General features: G+C 42.9%; 1 protein-coding gene across 1 annotated transcript in view; it reads left to right on the top strand.

The window, feature by feature from the left end:
* The first annotated feature begins 288 nt into the window (after positions 1 to 288).
* The window catches only part of kcnh3 (potassium voltage-gated channel, subfamily H (eag-related), member 3), a 128,800-nt gene continuing 109,028 nt past the window's right edge, over positions 289 to 20,060 (top strand). Inside the window, exon 1 of the mRNA XM_077536814.1 lies at positions 289 to 705. Within this exon, the coding sequence (XP_077392940.1) occupies positions 630 to 705 (76 nt within the window). The 5' untranslated portion in view covers positions 289 to 629. The remainder of the gene's footprint in view (positions 706 to 20,060) is intronic.

The raw sequence follows: 20,060 nt of genomic DNA, 5'->3' as shown, positions 1-20,060 counted from the left end.
CTGCCTCCCACTTTTTTTTTTTCTTTTTTTTTTTAACACTCCAGCAACCAAGACGAGAAAATGAACTGGCAGTTCTTTGTTGTCTCCCACCTCCACTTTGAAAGAGGACCACATCATCAGGACCTTACAGGCGTCATGTGACTCGGCATCTGCTCTCTCTAGATAACCAACCGAGGGAGAAGGAGGGAGACTGAGAGGGGGAGAGGGAGAACGAGAGAGAGGGATGAGGAGGAGCTTGTCGCTATAAGATTCACTCACACACCATCAGCACCACAAAGTCACAGTCCATCCATGCATCTATTGTTAACTGCGTCTCTCTTTCTTTGTTTTTGCGCGTAAAAACACGCTCACCTTTTGCGCACCACTCAGCTGCAAGGTGCGCATTTAACTAACCACTCACGCTTAACCTCCAGCTCGCTCTCTGTCTTGGGCTCGATTATGGTCACAGCCCCCGCGGTGTCAAGGTGGATCCGCCACGCGTTTCTCGGATCGGTGCGCTCCTCCAGGGGCTGGGATGCGCACCGGGCACCTCCCGCTTCTTGCCGAGCTTTGGGTCTGAGCAGCGGGAGGAGGAGTCCAGCGGCGCCCCGGGGCGCCGAGTCAGAAGGACCCAGTCGACCCGGAGCAGGATGCCGGTGATGAGAGGGCTGCTGGCCCCGCAGAATACCTTCCTGGACACCATCGCTACACGATTCGATGGCACCCGTGAGTCCTGATGTTAAATATAAGTTAGTTAGTCAGTGTATTTCCTTTCCTCCATACATAAAAAAAACACACTATGCCTTAAAGATTATGAATGCACACTGGCCCATTCATTCATGAGTGGTTGGCACAATTGTTAAAATACTGCAGTGGTATTTTGACAATGAAGCATGCAATTCAAGGTTCTGTTCTAAGGTTGTGATGTAAATAAAGCTGGTGTTTGCAGGGGCGTTTTACTTGCAGTTTTGGTGGGGATTTTATTTTGCCTTTGGCAAGAGTGGTTTGAGAACAGATGCAATGAGCATTCCCTGTGTGTTCAGGCCCATGCTGGGCAGGTGGGCGGGTGCGACATGCTTATATTGCATTTGGGCTCTTTTCTTCTGTCCTTTCACACTGAATATTTGTGGCGTTTGTGCGAATGCTGCAAAGAAAATGGTCAGATACTCTTTTTGTTTTCATGTCCAGTTGAATAAATTCATTGATGATTGAAATAGACAACTTAGTTGGAACATTTGTATGCTCCAGTCCTAACTTTTTGGGAACAGTATAGGGATGACCCTTTTTCTGTTCCGCAATGCACAAAGCAAGGTCCATATAGAGGCATTCATTGATGTTTAGTGGAAGAGGCACATCAAACAATTGTGGTATAATAGATGAGCCCAACATCAAAAATCAACTCAGTGCACTTTTTCGTTGTTACTTCAAGCAGTTGTAATGCTTAAACATCCCACTACTATTTAAAACACATAACTTAAGATTGTAGACAACAGTGTCACATACTTATAGTGTACATGCATGATTGTTAGACACTATTGTGAGCGGAGTTCCTCAGGGAAGTGTCTTAAGTCCATTTTCCATGACGGTTTATATAACCGTATAAGAAAAATGTCAAGAAGGTGGGCTGAATGTCCCAATACTTTTGTCCATACACGTGCATGTTGTATACATGTTGTACAACAGCACAATGTAGTTCCTCAAAGACAATATTTGAGGTCCAATTTTGAAAAAGATTGAACCCTTGTGCAAAGCAGACTTGACATTTTCCTCCATTGTCACTTCCTGTGGGAGGCCTTGTGTGTGTCAGTACTTTTGTCCTACTCGCACAGTTCCATACTCTGACAGCAAGATACGTTTATCTTTTTTAGAGACGCTCGTCACTTCACTGTTAATTGTTGAACGATAAAGACAGTTCTTCATCTTGTTGTCTCTAATATAATGGTGTCGTCTGCATGGGAATAAAAAGACAACAGGGCACAAATGCATCCGCCCACTGCCTGCATCAGACACACACATGCACACGCACACACACTGTCAAGATGAACTAAACAGTAGCGGGAGAGGAAGGTGGCGGGGGACCATGTCTTTGTGTCTCAAGCGCTGGCTGTGTAGCCCCCGTCACGTCAAGATGTGGCTCGGCTCTCTTATAGTGGCCCTCCCGCCAGTGTGCTAATAATTACACATCTCCAGCAGCACCGTGTACAGTCATTGTAATTAACTGCACAGATGTCAAGAATCCATTGTGGCCCATTCTTGGCTGTCAGACGGGGTGGGGGTGCGGGATATGTGGAGGGCGGCGGTGTTACTGATTGTGGGGGGCAGGGGGCTTGCTTGCTGCACTAGCCATGCTAAGCGGAGGAGGGGCTGTTCCGTTATGTGGTTGTAAACGATGTGAGATTACTTCCTGAAGAAAAGCCTGTTTGGTGGGAAGGTGAAGGCCACGTGTGTGTTTGATTGAAGCTCTGCATTCAAAAGGTAAACACTGGATTGGGTGTGTGTAATAGTAGTAGCAGCCTTGCTTGAAGGCCAGGGGGCAAAGTAGTGCCTCGCCAGATCTGATGTTATACTCTTTTTTTTTTTTTTTTTTTTTTAAACCACCATTCACACTCACACGTAGAGACAATTTAGAGCCGGGGTGTTAAACTCATTTTTGTTGTGGGCAAATTGTAGTTACGGTTTCCTTTGGAGGACCGTTATGACTCTGAAACAATTTAAATGTTTAATCTGTTCACAGGTGTTTGGTAACAAGAAAATGCTAGAAATATCTCACTGCCATTATTTATTTCATATCCTCCTGACTACCAGCATTTCAAATTTGTCCTCTGTAGTGGACCTTTTGAAACCTGAATATCTCCCACCCAGTGCATAACTCCTTTTGTGCTCTATAGAGGACATTCAGACCTTTCCAATTATACCAAATGTGTAGGGGTGGGGCTTTACTACCTTTGACTACATCATAAAAGAAAATGGCTTCCCTCAGTGCAAGCACTTTTTAGGAAAGAGGAAAAGTAAGTGTATAACATTTTTATTGAACAAATTTTGGCCTTAAATGTTGTTAGCATGTTTTCTATAAGACTCTTAAGAACACATTAAAGTGTTGTTTGAATTACTTTAACTGTATTTAAGCCTAGCATTTAAGTTTTAAAAAATGTCCTCTGTAGTGGACACATCATAGCTTAAAAAAAAAAACTTTTTTTTTCAAAAATTTCTTTTGCAGTATTCCAGTTACTTCACAAAGATTGGGGAATATCAAAATAAACATTATTGGACAATATTTTTTTTCCTGGTAGTCAGGAGGATATGACAGTTTGAAATATTCGTACAGATTTTAGCTAACATCATGGATGTTGGCGGGCCACGTAAAATGATGTGGCGGGCCTTGAGTTTGACACCTGTGATTTAGAGTCTCCAATTTACCCAGGGATGGGCAACTGGCGGCCCCGCATGCGACCCTCGCCACACTCAATGTTTGAATTAGGCCTCTCAAAAGTCCAAAATCTCAAAAGTACGCAAACAACCACAATTTTTTTTTTCCCACTGTGTTGACAGTTCGTTTAAATTGCATGAGGATTTAGTAAGTTATAATGTCCACATCCACACTCACATTCACATGTATGAATGATTTTGAAGCTTTAAAAGTTTGGGGTTTTCTTACTCCTGCTAGTAAGTCCAGAGGACAGCCATACATCTTTGTGGTTTAAAATTAACAACCCAACGGCCTACAACTAGCTACCTCTCTTTTGTAAATGGAGCCACTACCTGCCAGATGAGCGGCTGTGTTTGTACTTGACTACTGCTGCAGTTAGGCTTGAGGCCAGAGGTGGCAGTTGCGAGTAAAAAACTGAGAAGTTCCACAATGCACCTTTCAGGAAATACAGCAGCTGAACTTCTCTGCAATAATACAAAAATATAAATCATATAAAATTATGATAAACTAAACAATAGTACATGAAAAAGGTTACAATGTAATGTAGAAATACAAATAGTGTCTTTTTTTTTTTTTTTTTTAAGTGTTATTCAACTATCATTCAATACTATTCATCTACATTAAAACATATAACAAAACAAAATAATCTTCTTCAGGCTCTGTTTCTTGAGCGTTAATAAATCTTATTTGTTTCCAAAAACGTATAAATACTATTTTAAATGTATTAAGTGTCCAAAGACGTATTTATGTGTTTTTTTAATGTCTTTTTTTTTTTATGCAGCCTCTCAACTACAGAGAACGAGTGAAAAAAATGGTAATAAATACAAAAATGGCCAGCAGGTGGCAGTAGAGCATAAGAGATCAACGAGCTGAAAACAAGCTGTTTGACCACAATTCTAAGCAGATTTCTGAATAATGATGAAACTTATCTATATTCTAATGCTAATTGCTGCAAAACGGAAACAGATACAAATAGTTTTTTTTACCTGATGAAAGAAGTGACTCTCATCTTTCTTTTGGTAGGTTCCATGATTTTATAGCAATAGAACACAATATTTTGTGGGCCTTCCAACATCAGTCAAAATCCAGTAAAACAGCCAGAAGTGAAGGGGTTTGCTTCAGTGAAAATGGCTATGAGTGAATGAGTTAAGTGCTCTTGGGGGTCACCTAGTGGTTGTCGGGCGCTTGGCAGATCTCGACCTTATATTCTTTTGTTTTCCTTGCTATCATCACATTGGTGAAAAGTGTGAAATTGGTTCAAGCATAATTAGAGGCTTTGAAAACAAATATTTCAATTGGTCAAGATTGAAATATAGGCTACTTTTCTACTTTTGGGTTCATAGTTTTATATCTGACTTTAGAGGAATCAGTTCATCACCAGGCATGAAACTCACCGCATACTCGTGCTCATAATTCATCACTCAGGAGACAGTGTAAATTGAGATTTGACCAGGTTATCAAGCAACAATGCGTGTGGCACGTCAGATACAAAAAAAATAAAAAATCTATAAAATCATGGCCCATTATTATATGACGCTGTTGTTTGTGATCGACACCTCAACTACAAATCCCTTTAGCATGTGAAGAAAAAAGTCAGTTGGTGCTGATCCTTGTCATTGTAATGTATTAGGGACACAATATTGGGCAGTCAGTGAGTGCATGTGAGCCAGGTGTGCACAAATTTGTCAGCACGAATAAGCCAAGTGGTGAGTAGGAGTAATATACAGTAACTGACACTGACGCAGTTTTCTTAATACGTCACTTGCTTGTGCAATAGCACTGATTGTTGTGTTTTAGCACAAAATGCAGTCGTGCAAATAAAAAAGGTGTGAAATGGGTAATGGCTCACTGCATGTACTTAGCATAATGTCGCTATTAGTAGATTCACATGGATCCTCATTACCATCTTTTTGGATGTGAGAACACGTGAGAGTGACTTTTTTGGGGAAGTGAGAGCATGGAAAAGTTTTTCCTGGAAACGCCATACATGCCTTAATCAATGTTCATTTGCCGTCACTGCTGCTTCACTCCTTCCATGGGCAGCCGCGGCTGTGTGGGACTGCAACAGTCAATTGGTCCGATTAATTGAGTGGGCCTGACTTGGTGCTTAATCAAGTTAGAGTCTGAGTGCTCTGCACATCATGCTGTCATGGGCAGAGCCACATGCTGCAGTTTCTACCTCATATAAAGACTTGGCTGAAATACACGCGGAAGACGTGTTTGTTTTTACTAATCATTTTTGCATAATTCATTAATAATACTGTGAATGAATTCGCTTCACCAACTTATTGTTGAGCTTATTATCATTAAAACGTAGTAGGACTGTATACATAAAGTATTAAAATGGATGGATGTACAGTACTGTAGAGTGGAACCGCTAAAGTTGAACAACCCCAACATCATAAAATTCATAGTCCAACTCTGTAAGAATACAGCAATTCAGCTCAGTGCACTCCTTAAGAATTAACAAAAAAATAATTCCTAAATACTACACAATAATTATTCAATTAAAATGACTTCATATGGGATACAATTATTTTAAATATACTCAATGAGAACTTTTAAAGCGAGTTTAAAGGTCTTTGTCCCATTGAACCACAATGAGTGGCTACAATGAGTCAATGATATGGGGTGAATATGTCCCCAGTATTCAATATAGACCATTTTCACACAGTAAATTTTGTAGAGCAAATTTTACTCTGAAAAGGACTATATTCGGTTCCAGTCTAAACGGAGTAAAACTTAATACTCGGAAGAGAGTAAAATATTATTATTATTATAAAAAAAAAAAAAAAAAGTGGTGGCACGGTAGACGAGTGGTTAGCACGTCCGCCTCCCAGTTCTAAAAACTCGGGTTCGAGTCCAGGCTCCGGCCTTCCTGGGTGAAGTTTGCATGTTCTCCCCGTGCCTGCGTGGGTCTTCTCCGTGGGTCTTCTCCGGGTACTCCGGTCTCCTCCCACATTCCAAAGACATGCATGGCAGGTTAATTGAACACTCTGAATTGTCCCTAGGTGTGCTTGTGTGTGGATGCTTGTTCGTCTCTGTGTGCCCTGCGATTGGCTGGCAACCAGTCCAGGGTGTCCCCCGCCTACTGCCCAAAGCCAGCTGAGATAGGCTCCAGCACCCCCGTGACACTTGTGAGGAATAAGCAGCCGAGAAAATGGATGGATGGAAAAAAAAGTCAATAGTTGAGGAACAATTAATCAAAAAACATTCAGGTTGAGAGACAGCTAACCTAACCACTGACCCATGCCACTCCTACTTGTTGTCAATATATCGCAGGTGTCAGGTGGAATCTTCTTATAAATCCATTTTTGGTCTCCTTTGAGACACATCAGCAATATGTTAGCTAATAGTAACTCTAGCATAGCTCAAGTGGTAGAGTGGCAGTCTTCCATCATTTCAGGTCATGGTATCGTACCTCAACCCTTGAATTTATTTCTGTTGTTGTTGTTTTAGTATTTTACTCTTCCAAGTGTAAAAGTTGACTCTGTTTAGAGGGGGACCAAATATAGTCTTTTTAGAGTAAAATTTATTCTACGAAATTTACTGTCCTGGATTGGCTGGCAACCAGTCCAGGGTGTACCCTGCCTACTGCCGTAAACCAGCTGGGATAGGCTCCAGCACCCCCTGTGGCCGTTGTGGGGAAAAGCGGTTAAGAAAATGGATGGAAATTTACTGTGCAGAATGAGAAATATTGCTACTTTCCTCAATTACAAATACAATGGGGTAGATGCCACAGACTTCCGACTTCCATGTTTCACTTCCTTCCTGTTATGAGAGCCATTTATAAGTCTAATATAGGTGAGCATTTCAATGTGAAATTGTGTGAAGTTGGGTTTTTGATTTCCATACTTGCATTTATGAATAAAGAATTTTGCCATAAGTATTAACAGATTAATAATAAAAAATATATCTTCATTAACATACTTCCTAAAAAAACAAAACACTACGTTTTCCCATTTCAACAAAAAGTCTCTATACAGATGCCTAATAACAAAATTACTAAACTCTTCCCAAAAAGTCAGAATGTGTCCACAGATCCAGAAGAGGTGTTGAACTGTCTCTGGGTGGGTTCCACACAATGAGCAGTTTGTGTCAATGTCCCTTTTGAACTTGGTCATATAGTGGTTGGCCGGATAATCCATCCAGACACTGCGCTCCGCATACGCTTACCACGCACTGCGCGTAGGGCACCAACTGCCTAAGGGGGCACCAAAAAACAAATCAAGCCCGTAAAAATAATCATATTAGTAATTAGAATATCAGTGTCTAATATTTAAAATAAAAGCTTGTAAAGCATGTTAATAAATACAAAAAATAACGTAGCATTATTTACTCGACGAGCGGTATCGCTGGTCTACGTTGGTGCCCCCCCTCCCCTAGTAGTTTGTTCCTATTAGGGAAAGGAACAAACTACTAGGCTCCAACGAAACAAACTACTAGGGAAAGGGGGAGGGGGGTGGGGTATACTTTATGCTTCAATCGGTGGAAAAGAACAATGAGATGATGCTCGCGCGTCACTTGCAGGTATGACAATGACAATTTGTTTATTTTGTAGCAGCTACGTTTACATGACCACAAAACATTTATGCTTAGGGCACCAAAATGGCCCTGAATCCATCCATCCATTTTCTTCTTCGCTTATTCCTCACAAGGGTCACGGGGGGTGCTGGCGCCTATCTCAGCTGGCTCTGGGCAGTAGGCGGGGGACACCCTGGACTGGTTGCCAGCCAATCGCAGGGCACACAGAGACGAACAACCATCCACACTCACAAGCACACCTAGGGACAATTCGGAGCACCCAATTAACCTGCCATGCATGTCTTTGGAATGTGGGAGGAGACCGGAGAAGACCCACGCAGGCACGGGGAGAACATGCAAACTCCACCCAGGGCAAACTCCACCCAGGAAGGCCGGAGCCTGGACTCGAACCGGAGTACTCAGAACTGGAAGGCGGACGTGCTAACCACTCCCCCACCGTGCCGCTGGCCGGATAATATTTATGCAAAATCTTAAAGGATACTTCCTTCACCTTATTTGCCAGCAAATACTTATTTGGAATAGACCAGACCTTTTTCCAATTAATGTCTGTAACAAAACAATTCCAATAGGACACAACATATGAGATTGTGACAATATTCTTCTGAAACAGAGCACGAATTTTCTTATTGCCATCTTTACTTGATGTCAGACAGAAATGACCAATCTCTGTCTCTAAAATACTGGGGAGAGAAAGAGGACAGGGCAATACAGAATTAATTTTAAAAAGCATTTTAACTCCAGTCGGTATTGCATTAATTACAATAGCATATTGTTTTGGCGAAACTTGAAATTTGTAGGTATTCAAAAACTCTAAATAAGACATGAGTTGCCCATTACTGTCAAATAACTGCCGGACAAAAAGCACCTTTTTCTCTACCCAGTCAGAAAAATAAAGAGATTTGTTCTTGTTAAAATATCTTTGTTGTTCCATATTGTATATTTATGTGGCGAAAAATTATGCTTGTAAATCATTGACCATGCCAAAAAAACTTTTTTGTGGAAAACACATAGTTTAACAGGAATTTTGTCATTATTACAACTTAAACTAAAATTTAAACCACCAAATTTAGCAAAAACATAATGAGGAATAAAGTTCCAAACTAAAACAGGATTTTTCATAATATGTTTAGCCAAATTAACTTTAAATGTATTGTGTAATGTAGTAAAGTCCAGTACATTGAGACCTCCAGACTCATAGCTGTTCATTACAACACTCTTTCTTATATAATGTGTACGGTTCTTCCATAGGAAGTTAAAAAGCATACGATCGACATCCTTCCAAATTTTGTTATCTCCATGAAGGGATAGAGCAGCGTAAGTCAAACGAGATAAGCCCTCTGCCTTAGAAAGTAAAACTCTCCCTTTCAAAGTTAAATTTCTTTGCAGCCATCGATTTAACTTAATTTGTGTTTTCTTAATCAGTGGAATGAAATTATCGAGCATTCTTGTTGTTTCATCTTTACAAATAACAAGGCCTAAATAAGTTGCTTTCATTTGGATCTTAATATTACAAATACTGGTTTCCATACAGTCCTTAACAGGTAAGAGTTGGCATTTATTCACATTTAGTGTCAAGCATTAGCCTTAGTTTTAAGACTGCATACTCTGAAGAACAAAAAAATAAACTAGGCTCGTTTGAATGATTTAGTCTTAAACATTTTGTACGACTTCCTACTAAACTCTTTTGGCCGTTGAGCTAATGAAATTGTGTGGTGTTTTACGATATGCTAAACAAAGCCATTAAACTTGAGCAAATAACCCATTACCCTGCATTTTCTTTACTTTTGTTCACCAGCACCTTCACCTTGTTTTATCACCCACAATATCTTTCCATAAATTGACCATACAACTTTAGCACTTCTGTAGCACTTTAAAGTCATTGTAAAATAAAAATGCACATGTCTTCCAAATTTGACACACTACCCAAAAGAGTAGTTAACAACACTGTCAAATTTAAATGATTACATATATGACCAAATACTTAAAATGAGGCTTTAAAATTGTGACAAATGCAGCCCGTGTGGGCATGTCTGCTAACTGCGTGAAACCACGCCCTGCTGAATGCATGCTACTATATCTAACAACTTTATGCCTACGCATAACTACATGTTTTAGTGATAGCTACTAGCTAGCTAGTGAGCTAACAGGATTGCAGCGCTCCTCTCAGCCAGCATACAGGTGCAGGGTTCGTCTGTGATCTCACTGCCTTGTTTGAGAATTCCAATAACAACACCAAGCTTTTCTGTAAATGGTCACCATTTTAGAAAGAATGGTGAATAATAGTTTCACGCTATAGCTTCACAATTCAGCTCTACAGAGTTTTTGGTCTTTGAACACGTTTCAAGCAGTTACTTTCAAATATGTCAAACAACCAGCCCTCGTCCAGGGCAATGGCATCGTCTTTTTTTTCCCCTTTTTTTGTGTGTGTGTGGTGCTTGAGGCAGCAAGACTTCCATTGCTTTGTTTGTGTGTACATATTTCCTCATGTATGATGGATAGCGCAGGTTAGTTTGAAGCAGCATCAAGTCTCAGGTGAATCTTTCCCTCGTGGCTCTGTGTGCTTAAAGCTTATATATGGCTCAAGCAGATGTAATGATAAGCCTGCTAATGCTAATGGCTAAGCTGTTTGGTAAATGACACTTGTGTTTTAATTTAGAAAAGAGTTAGAATGGTCCGCGATATGGATATGTTGTTGAACATACGATGACCTCTGCACTGCTAATTGGTACAGAACGTGACATTCAGCTGATTAGAATTCATGGCAAGCCCGCTTAAAATGGTGTCATTTGTGAAATGAAGATTAATCCTAAACCTGCTGGTGTCTGTCATGGGTGAATAATTCATTTCCCAACTGAGACCGTAACATTGACCTCCACTTCACAATTTGCAGCCAAATGACAGAGCAAATGGTGACCACTAACCCCCCCTGTGTATTCTGTTATGTATCATTGCACTTACAAGCCATATTCAAATAATCATTTAAAAACATATTATTATTATTATTATTATTATTATTATTATTATTATTATTATTATTATTATTATTATTAATTAATTAATTAATTAATTAATTAATTAATTTCTTTATTTTTAAATTAAATTTACGAGGTCAAAAGAAATGCGCTGGAGAACCGTTTATCCAATAGGAAACTTCCGTACTAGCATTAAAAAAAACAAAAAAACATGTTAACCAGCATCAAAACAAAAAAAAGTAAATCTGCTATAACTTTCATGACCAGTGACAAAAATGTATAACAAGTTTCACAAAATATATACAGTATTTCAAAGTATTTCAGCACTTTGATAAAGATGAGAGAAGACCGCGCACATCTACAATTTCAAACATTTTGTCAATTTAGTCTTCAATTAAAGGTAGTTTGAAGTTTAATGAAACCCAACACTATGTCGTATATGTTAAAATTGTATATATGGCCTGACAGAAGACTGTTACGTAAGTGAATTTTTTTGAAAAATCTTCAACTTTTACCTCTAATTTTATCTTTAATTATTATTCTAAAACTTACCATGATAGCCTATCAGAGATGGCAGAGAAAGAAGGCGTGATTGAGTTGTATTCCCCTGCGCAAGCGAGCACACATACACGGCTTCGGTTTCCTTCGCTAGATTGCACTGGGAAACAATTTGGGGGAAAGAAAATCTGTTGCATTAGATTTTTATGCTGATTAAAACTAAAATTGGTGTGGTGATTCCATTTTTTTTCCCAAGCACATTAAGTTTTATTCTCAGCATCTTACACTTCAGATAAACAAAATTCCACTGAATAGCTGTAGTAAGACTGTAGTAAGAAGAGTTGGTTATGAATCATCTACAGCTACCTGGCAATTGTTTGTGCAGTCACAATTGAGACAGTGTGGTTAGAGCTCCCAATAGGTCAGTACTATCAATATCTGGAAACAGAAAGCTCGCATAGAAAGAATTAAGCGGATTAGTGCTGGCTTGTAACTATTTCATCTTAGTGTTTTATTTACATGCATGCTGTACACATTTATTTCACTTTTTTTAAGAAAATGGGCATCCTATAGCTTAAAAACTCGACATGAAAGAAAAACAAAGATCAATTTTGGATTCTGCAACCAAAGATGAGTTGAAACAGGAGTCAGACCTAGAGTGTAACGCAACAAAATTGTGTTCCCGGTGTTATTTAGCTCTGGCTATTCTTGTCACATCATAACACATTTGAAAAACGATAATTACAAATAAAATGTGAACCATGGGATGTGCCTGGCAAGAGGAGGAAGATTTTTGCGAAATAACTTAATAAAAAGTAATACAATTTAATAATATTCTTCTGTCAGGTCGGCAGGCGCGATAACCACAAGTCCACCATGCCATGCCACTGACTTTTTCCAAAATCATTTTGACATTTTTCAGCATGAACCACCTACTTGCGACCTTCCGCACACTGACACACTCGTTTACGTGCGCTGAATGCACTTGCCAATTTCACACCGTGCCGACTGTGTCCTCGGGCAGTTATTTGTGCCCTGTGATTGAAAAGGACAACAACACATTCATTAGCCAGGCTCTTAAGTGCTTCTATAATCAAGAAAGTACTTCATAAAACAATCTTGAGAGTGTCGTTATTATAATTTTGAATCCAATAATTTCCCTTTTACAGTTAGAGAGAGATTATGAAAATGATTACTATCATAATCACTACACATTTCTTGGCAAATGAATTAAGAGGGAGCTAATTACCACGAAGCGGTGTAGATGCTGCTAGCGTTTGTTATAAGTTTCACTCTAACGCACATACATGTCCAGTAAATAGCATTCATTCTGTTTGCAGTCATGCTGGTGTCAGTCATCCATTATTGACAGTGACTGCAACAGCTCATCAGATGTTTTCACCTGTCACAGGATGCATCACATATAGTGATAATGGACAAAAATGTCTTCAACATGATGCATGTTTTATGAAGGACAATGCTTCCTTCATTGGCTTTTAACTGGGAATACTTTTTTTTTCTTTTTAACTGTTTGTATTTTGTCTTTAAAAAACAAAAGAAAAGAAAGTACAGATTAATGTACAAAAATATAAATCTAACTTTCCAAAGACATCTATCATATACTTCCCAGCTCCAATGAAAATCAGAAACATAAAGGAGACACCTACTATATATAATTAAAACATTTGTACATTTAACAAATTCGCTTTTTTTTTTCATAAAAAAAGCAAAAAACAACACAAAAGACAAAAAATCTGACAGACAAAACCTGCTTAATGCGTCTTGAGTCAAGTATATCTGCAATTGTTTTGAGTGAGCATTAGGACACTTATCCCAAATGTTGCCAAATGTAATGGTCTTGCATGAAGTCATTTTAGGTGAAAATGCACTCAGCCTCTCAGGTCAAGTGTTCATTGCAGACCAGTTATGACAGCAATAAATTTTTTTTATTTCTGAAGGGAGAGGTGTAAGAAGGATGCTGATGTAAGGTGTGAAGGAGTTAGTGTGAATTTATAGTCATCCAGTCTCTTGAACAGTTCATTACAGAAAAGAACCATGGGGCTTTGCTTTGTGTCACTGCAGTATTAAACGGGTTTGGTTTAGTTTGGTTTATTCATTTTTTTCCTTTCGGACACATTGCAGCTTACGTCAATCACATCATTTGCAACATTGACATCTGAAAGAAGGGCTGACGGGTAGAAGCCGAAGCTTATTAGAGATCCGTCGCCATCGACCCATTACTATAACGCATCAGTCATATACATTATTTAGAATAGTCATTGATTTTTTTATCGTTATCCATCCCAGACTATACCAAACACTGCTTGCGCATTTCATCTTGAATGTCCGTGTGTAGATTGTGGCTCGTCCCAGTCATTTGGAACTGGTGAGTCGGTCCCCAGACGCCACCAGCAGGCCCACCCCGCCAGGCGAGCAGCCAAGGCAAGCGCAATACTTCTCTTTCACCAGTAGCGTCTTCGCTGACCTTGGATCAGCTTTCACACATGTTGTGCTTTCCAGAAGAGTAGATCGGCTTGCATTCGGCCCATTGCGATTCAAGCAATTTTTGCCTCGATTCCGGTCAGCTCTGCACATCACTGTTGCTAGCACTTGTAGTTCTTGATGACTCTTGAGCGCTACCCAGCCTAGCTCACCCAACAGAGCGGCCCAAGTCAGCTGCGCTCCAGGAACCAGACCACCAACCCCATTTTGCGTATTGGATTCATTGTAGCCACAATAAAGCTTTATCATGTAGCCTTGACTGTTACAACAAATGTCCAAAAGTAATTCGGCGACCATTCCACTGAGTTTTTAAGAGAAGATTTTATCTCCTCATTCTCGTCAGCTCTTTTTCCGCCAGGCATTCTGCAACAATGTAGTTAAAAATCCCAATGCAAAAATCAACAAGTAGTTAGAATCACGAGCGAGTGCAGGAGCAAGTACAGATCCGTCCTTCCTCAACAGATGTGTCCTTGGAATGGGACATACAAATGGGGGAGTGTAATAAAAAGAATAATAAAATAATAATATCTTATCCAGGGTAGTCCATATCCAGTTTCACCACACATGAAATGACCAGAGTTGCTTTCAACCAACTTACTACACAACCTGAAACCCCTTTCATACACAGATTAGCATTTGCTTACTTGCATTGAGTTGTGCCACACTCTCAAATGGACTAATTTCAGCAAAATATGAAATAGGCTGTGTAAAGTGTACTTAATTCTCGGTCTTTAGGGCATTTTTACAAAAGCATGTTCCAGACATGTTCTAAAGACTCTAAAGAATTTTTAGGGCCGTTCATGAAGTTAACTACACCAATAAAACGATCATGCATCCAATCACAAGATGGTGCAACATGTCTATTTATATTTATATATTACTTGTTTATTTACTTTATATACGTACTTACTTATACTATGTACTGTTTATTGGGCATCAGCAGATGTATTCTCAAGCATTTTGGGTGTGATTAGAACATAAAACATTTATACAACCAAGCATAACTGGATTTTTATTTATTTTTTGTATTGTAGCTGCTTTCAAAACATGCATTAGAAAAAAATAAAATAAAACTTAATACTTGAAGAACAATTTGTAGATTCACGAGTCATAAATCCTGCATGGCAGAATGAAGTGAAGTGGGACGCTGAACGTATAGTAGTCTTAGTGAGGACATTATAAAGCCAGGTTGTCAGATTGCAGTTGCATATATGTCTTCATTTTATTTCACTCCTTGAAATATGCGTGGGGAGAAAAAAAATAAAAAAATCAATCATCGTGCTTGTGGCTAGTTTGCTTCCGTAATATTTTTTTTTAGCCTAATCCAAAACCCAGAATATCCTGACAACTACGCGTAGGCTTTACCTAACACGGAGTAGTGTTTCCAAGCCAAAATACACACGCAGACAACAGCACAGTGTGCTGTGACAGTGACAAGAGGGCCATTACGTCTGCTGGAGGAGCCTCAGTACTCTTCGAGTTGCTTTGGTTTGGTTTATTGAACATCGAACATGCAATACAAATTATAAAATGTCACGCCGCCACCAGGCGTGGCGGTTCATGCTTTTATTTTTGTGTTTCTGTTTCCTGTTTTACGTTGAAATCCCAACTCTCCTCTCACCCCAGGTCACTTGCCCTTCCTGCCGCTCCATAATTACCGGTCCCCGCCCTTGATTATCACCACCTGCCACCAATCACCTACTGCAATAAAAGCCACCTGCATTCTTCCCTCAGTGCCGAAGTGTCACCGTCAGTGCATGGAAGCGTCCCACAGTCCTTATGTCCTTGTTCATGTTGCCTAGCGTTGTTGCCTTGTTTTTGTGCCTTTTCCTCCCTTTTGGAGCGCCTTTAGTTACCCCTTTTGCCTTGAGCCCTTTTTCCTCCCTAGCGGAGCGCTTTCTGTTGTCCCCAGTACCTTTTGCCTGTTTTTTCCTCCCTAGTGGAGCGCTTTTTGTTCTCCACTTTTTCCCCTCCCTGTTCTCCTCTCAGTTTGAGAGGAGACCTCTGTTGGCCGGAAATAAACCTGCTGCCTCGGTGGCCTACCTTACGCCTGCGTCTGAGTCCTACTTGACCCCGCCTTGTCAGTACACTTCGGCCAGCATGGACCCAGCAGGCACGGTCGAGGCCGCACTGCAGAGCCAGGAGGCCCGGCTCAACAACCAGGACCGGATCCAACAGACCATGCTGTCCCGGATGGAGGAATTGACCAGCCAGGTCCACGAGCTGGTAAGCCTTTCACGGCGTCGAGCGCCAGCTCCCACTGGACAGATTCCTCACCCTGAGTTCTCTGTATCGACCACGCCATTCACCGGGGTAGGATTGAGACTGGCCTCCCCAGAACGATACTCCGGTGAACCCGGACGCTGTCAGACTTTCCTCACGGAATGCGACATTCATTATGAACAGTTACCACAGGCATTTCCCACAGCCCGATCCCGAGTGGCCTTCATGGTGTCTCACCTGACGGGTCGGGCCAAAACCTGGGCGACCGCGGAATGGGCCAGGGGTTCCTCGGTCTGCCAAAGCGTACAGGGCTTTCAAATCGCTTTGCGCCAAGTTTTTGATCCAGAAAACAATGACCGAGAGAAGGCACGAGCACTGAGCCGACTTCAGCAAGGCAAAGAATCTGTCAGCGACTATGCAGTTCGCTTTCGAACGTTGGCAACAAACAGTGGCTGGAACGACATCGCACTTCACGACCATTTTTTGAAAGGACTCTCACCTGCCATTCAAGAGCTTCTGGTTCCCGTAGATCTCCCCGCGGACTTGGACGCCTTGATTTCCCTCGCCATCCGGACCGATCATCGTCGTCAGGAGCTGGCCAAGATCGGCGGACCGCGAAGGAGGGAGGAACCCACCCCCTGGACGCGGCCACCGGAGGCCAGAAGGCTGCGACCCATCTTTCCTTCCCGACCGGAACCAAGAGAGGTGGACCTCGCCAGCGACGAACCCATGCAACTGGGAAGGGCTCGGCTTTCGCCGGAGGAGAGACAGCGCCGACGCCGAGAGGGCCGTTGCTATTATTGTGGTGGTCTTGGACACTTGGTGGAAGCCTGCACCACGAAGGGCAACCCTCCGGTGAGTTCTCCGTCACCCCGACCAGCCAAGAACCACAGACTCACGCAAATTCAGATAACTCACCACAATGTCACCACAGTTCTGTCAGCCCTTATCGACTCCGGATCCGACGAAAGTCTCATGGACTGGGAGCTCGTAAGGCAAATACGATGCTCCACCGAACCCCTTTCCGCGACCATCCTGGCTAAAGCGCTGAATGGCAAGGAGCTCTTCAAAATCACCCATATTACTGAACCTCTGGAAGTCCGAATCGGACCTCACTTCGAGACTCTCCGTTTCCACGTTTTCCACGCTGCTTCCCCCACTTTGGTGCTGGGACACCCTTGGCTGTGTATACATAGCCCCAGAATCGACTGGAACACTGGAGTTGTTCTGGAGTGGGGAAAGGACTGCAGCTCTCACGGGTCGGAACAACCCGCACTCCGAAACTCCACAGCCCAGGTTCACCAGGTGACTCTCGTCCCACCGGCTCAAGAAGAGTACCCGAACTTGCACACTGTTCCCTCCTGCTACCACCATCTGCGGGAGGTCTTCAGCAAGACCAAAGCCATGACTCTCCCTCCACACCGCCCATATGACTGCCCGATCGATCTGATTCCCGGTTCAACCATTCCCAAGGGGAGACTGTACTCAGTCTCAGGACCCGAACGCCAGGCCATGAACAACTACATTGATGACTCCTTGAAAGCCGGCCTCATCCGACCGTCTTCCTCGCCTGCAGGAGCAGGCTTTTTCTTTGTGAGTAAAAAGGATGGATCCCTACGCCCCTGCATTGATTAGTCCTTTGAACGACATCACTGTCAAGAATCGGTACCCATTGCCCTTGATGTCCTCTGTGTTCGATCAGCTGCAACAAGCCAAGATCTTCACGAAGCTCGATCTGCGGAACGCCTATCACCTCATTCGGATCCGTGAGGGAGACGAATGGAAGACAGGCTTCAACACTCCTCGGGGACATTATGAATACCTGGTCATGCCATTTGGCCTCACGAATGCTCCCGCCGTCTTCCAGGCAATGATAAATGAGGTACTCAAGGACTTCATAGATCACTTCGTGTACGTTTACTTGGATGACATTCTGATCTACTCACCTGACCTAATGAGCCATCGAGACCACGTAAACCGAGTACTCCAACGTCTTTTGGATCACCATCTGTACGTGAAAGCTGAGAAGAGCCTATTTCATGTTAACACCATCTCCTTCCTGGGATTCATCGTGTCACCAGGGAAGGTGAAAATGGACGCGGACAAGGTCAGCGCCGTACGAGAGTGGCCCACGCCAGACTCCCGGAAGAAAGTTCAACAGTTCCTCGGATTCGCCAACTTCTACCGCAGATTCATAAGAAGCTTCAGCACCATTGCCGCCCCCCTACACGCCTTGACCTCCCCACAAGTCCGTTTTTCATGGAACCCGGAAGCCGAAAAGGCATTCAAAGACTTAAAAGCACGCTTCACCAATGCCCCAATTCTCAGAGTCCCAGACCCCAAACGCCAGTTCGTGGTGGAAGTAGACGCCTCCAGTGTTGGAATTGGGGCGGTGCTGTCCCAGCGTTGTCAAGAGGACGGCAAGACACATCCCTGCGCATTTCTTTCACGAAAATTATCCAAGGCTGAGTGCAATTACTCAGTCGGAGATCGGGAGCTTCTCGCTGTAAAAGTGGCCCTAGAAGAATGGAGACACTGGCTGGAAGGCGCTGAAATGCCTTTTGTGATCTGGACCGATCACCGAAATTTGGAGTACCTACGCCAGGCCAAAAGACTCAATCCCCGACAGGCCAGGTGGTCCTTGTTTTTTAACCGCTTTGTATTCTCTTTAACTTACAGACCAGGCAGCAAAAACGTCAAAGCGGACGCATTGTCAAGAATCCACGAATCCGAGCTATTGGAGGCCGAGCCTGAGACCATCCTGCCCCGGGATTGCATTGTTGGAGCCATGAGATGGCAAATTGAGGACGATGTCAAGGAGGCATTGCGCAACGTCACTCCCCCCACGTCTTGTCCACCACGTCGACTCTTCGTGCCTGAGGAACTACGATCTCAGGTGATACACTGGGCTCACACTTCACAGCTGTTTTGTCATCCTGGAGTCCGCAGGACCGTGTATGCTGTTGCCAGGAGATTCTGGTGGCCGGCAATGGAAACCACCGTAAAGGAGTACGTCGCTGCCTGTCCAACTTGTGCCCGCAACAAGTCCTCAACTCAGTCCCGGATGGGCCTTCTTCAACCACTGCCGATCCCATCCAGACCATGGGCAGAAATCTCATTGGACTTTGTAACCGGACTACCCTCATCCCATGGTAAAACCACAATTCTCACAGTTGTCGACAGATTCTCCAAGATGGTTCACTTCATTCCACTGTCCAAGCTCCCGACCGCCAAAGCAACCGCCGACGTTATGATCCACCACATATTCAGATTTTATGGTTTTCCCTTGCACATCGTCTCCGACCGTGGACCACAGTTCGTCTCCCGATTCTGGACACAGTTCTGCAAAGCCCTAGGAGCCAAAGCCAATCTTACTTCTGGATACCACCCTGAGGCCAATGGACAGGCAGAACGACTGAACCAACAGCTTGAAACCGGTCTCCGATGCCTTGTCTCCCAGAACCCGACCGTCTGGAGCAAGTATCTGGTATGGGTCGAACTTGCGCACAACTCATTGCCCACATCTGCCACAGGTCTTACCCCGTTTAAATGCGTCCACGGCTACGATCCACCATTTTTCGCTGAACTGGAGGAGGAGGCAACGGTCCCCTCGGTCCAGGCCATGATCCGTCGGTGCCACAAAGTCTGGTCGGCGGCCCGGACGGCGCTTCAACGCCAGGGAGACCGGGTGAAGAGGGCCGCCGACCGAAAAAGGAGACCGGCACCCGAATACCGCCCAGGCCAGCGGGTGTGGCTATCGGCCAAACACCTCCGGCTCAAGGTACCGTGTCCAAAGCTGGCCCCGCGGTTTGTGGGGCCTTTCCCAGTAACCAAGTCCATAGGACCTGCCGCCGTTCGACTCCGTCTGCCACGATCCCTCAGAGTTCATCCTACATTCCACGTCAGCCAAGTCA

The sequence above is a fragment of the Festucalex cinctus genome, chromosome 11 (assembly GCF_051991245.1).
Source record: "Festucalex cinctus isolate MCC-2025b chromosome 11, RoL_Fcin_1.0, whole genome shotgun sequence".
Lineage (NCBI taxonomy): Eukaryota > Metazoa > Chordata > Actinopteri > Syngnathiformes > Syngnathidae > Festucalex > Festucalex cinctus.
Note: the sequence above shows the minus strand (reverse complement) of the source record. Positions and strands in the feature narration are given on the sequence as shown.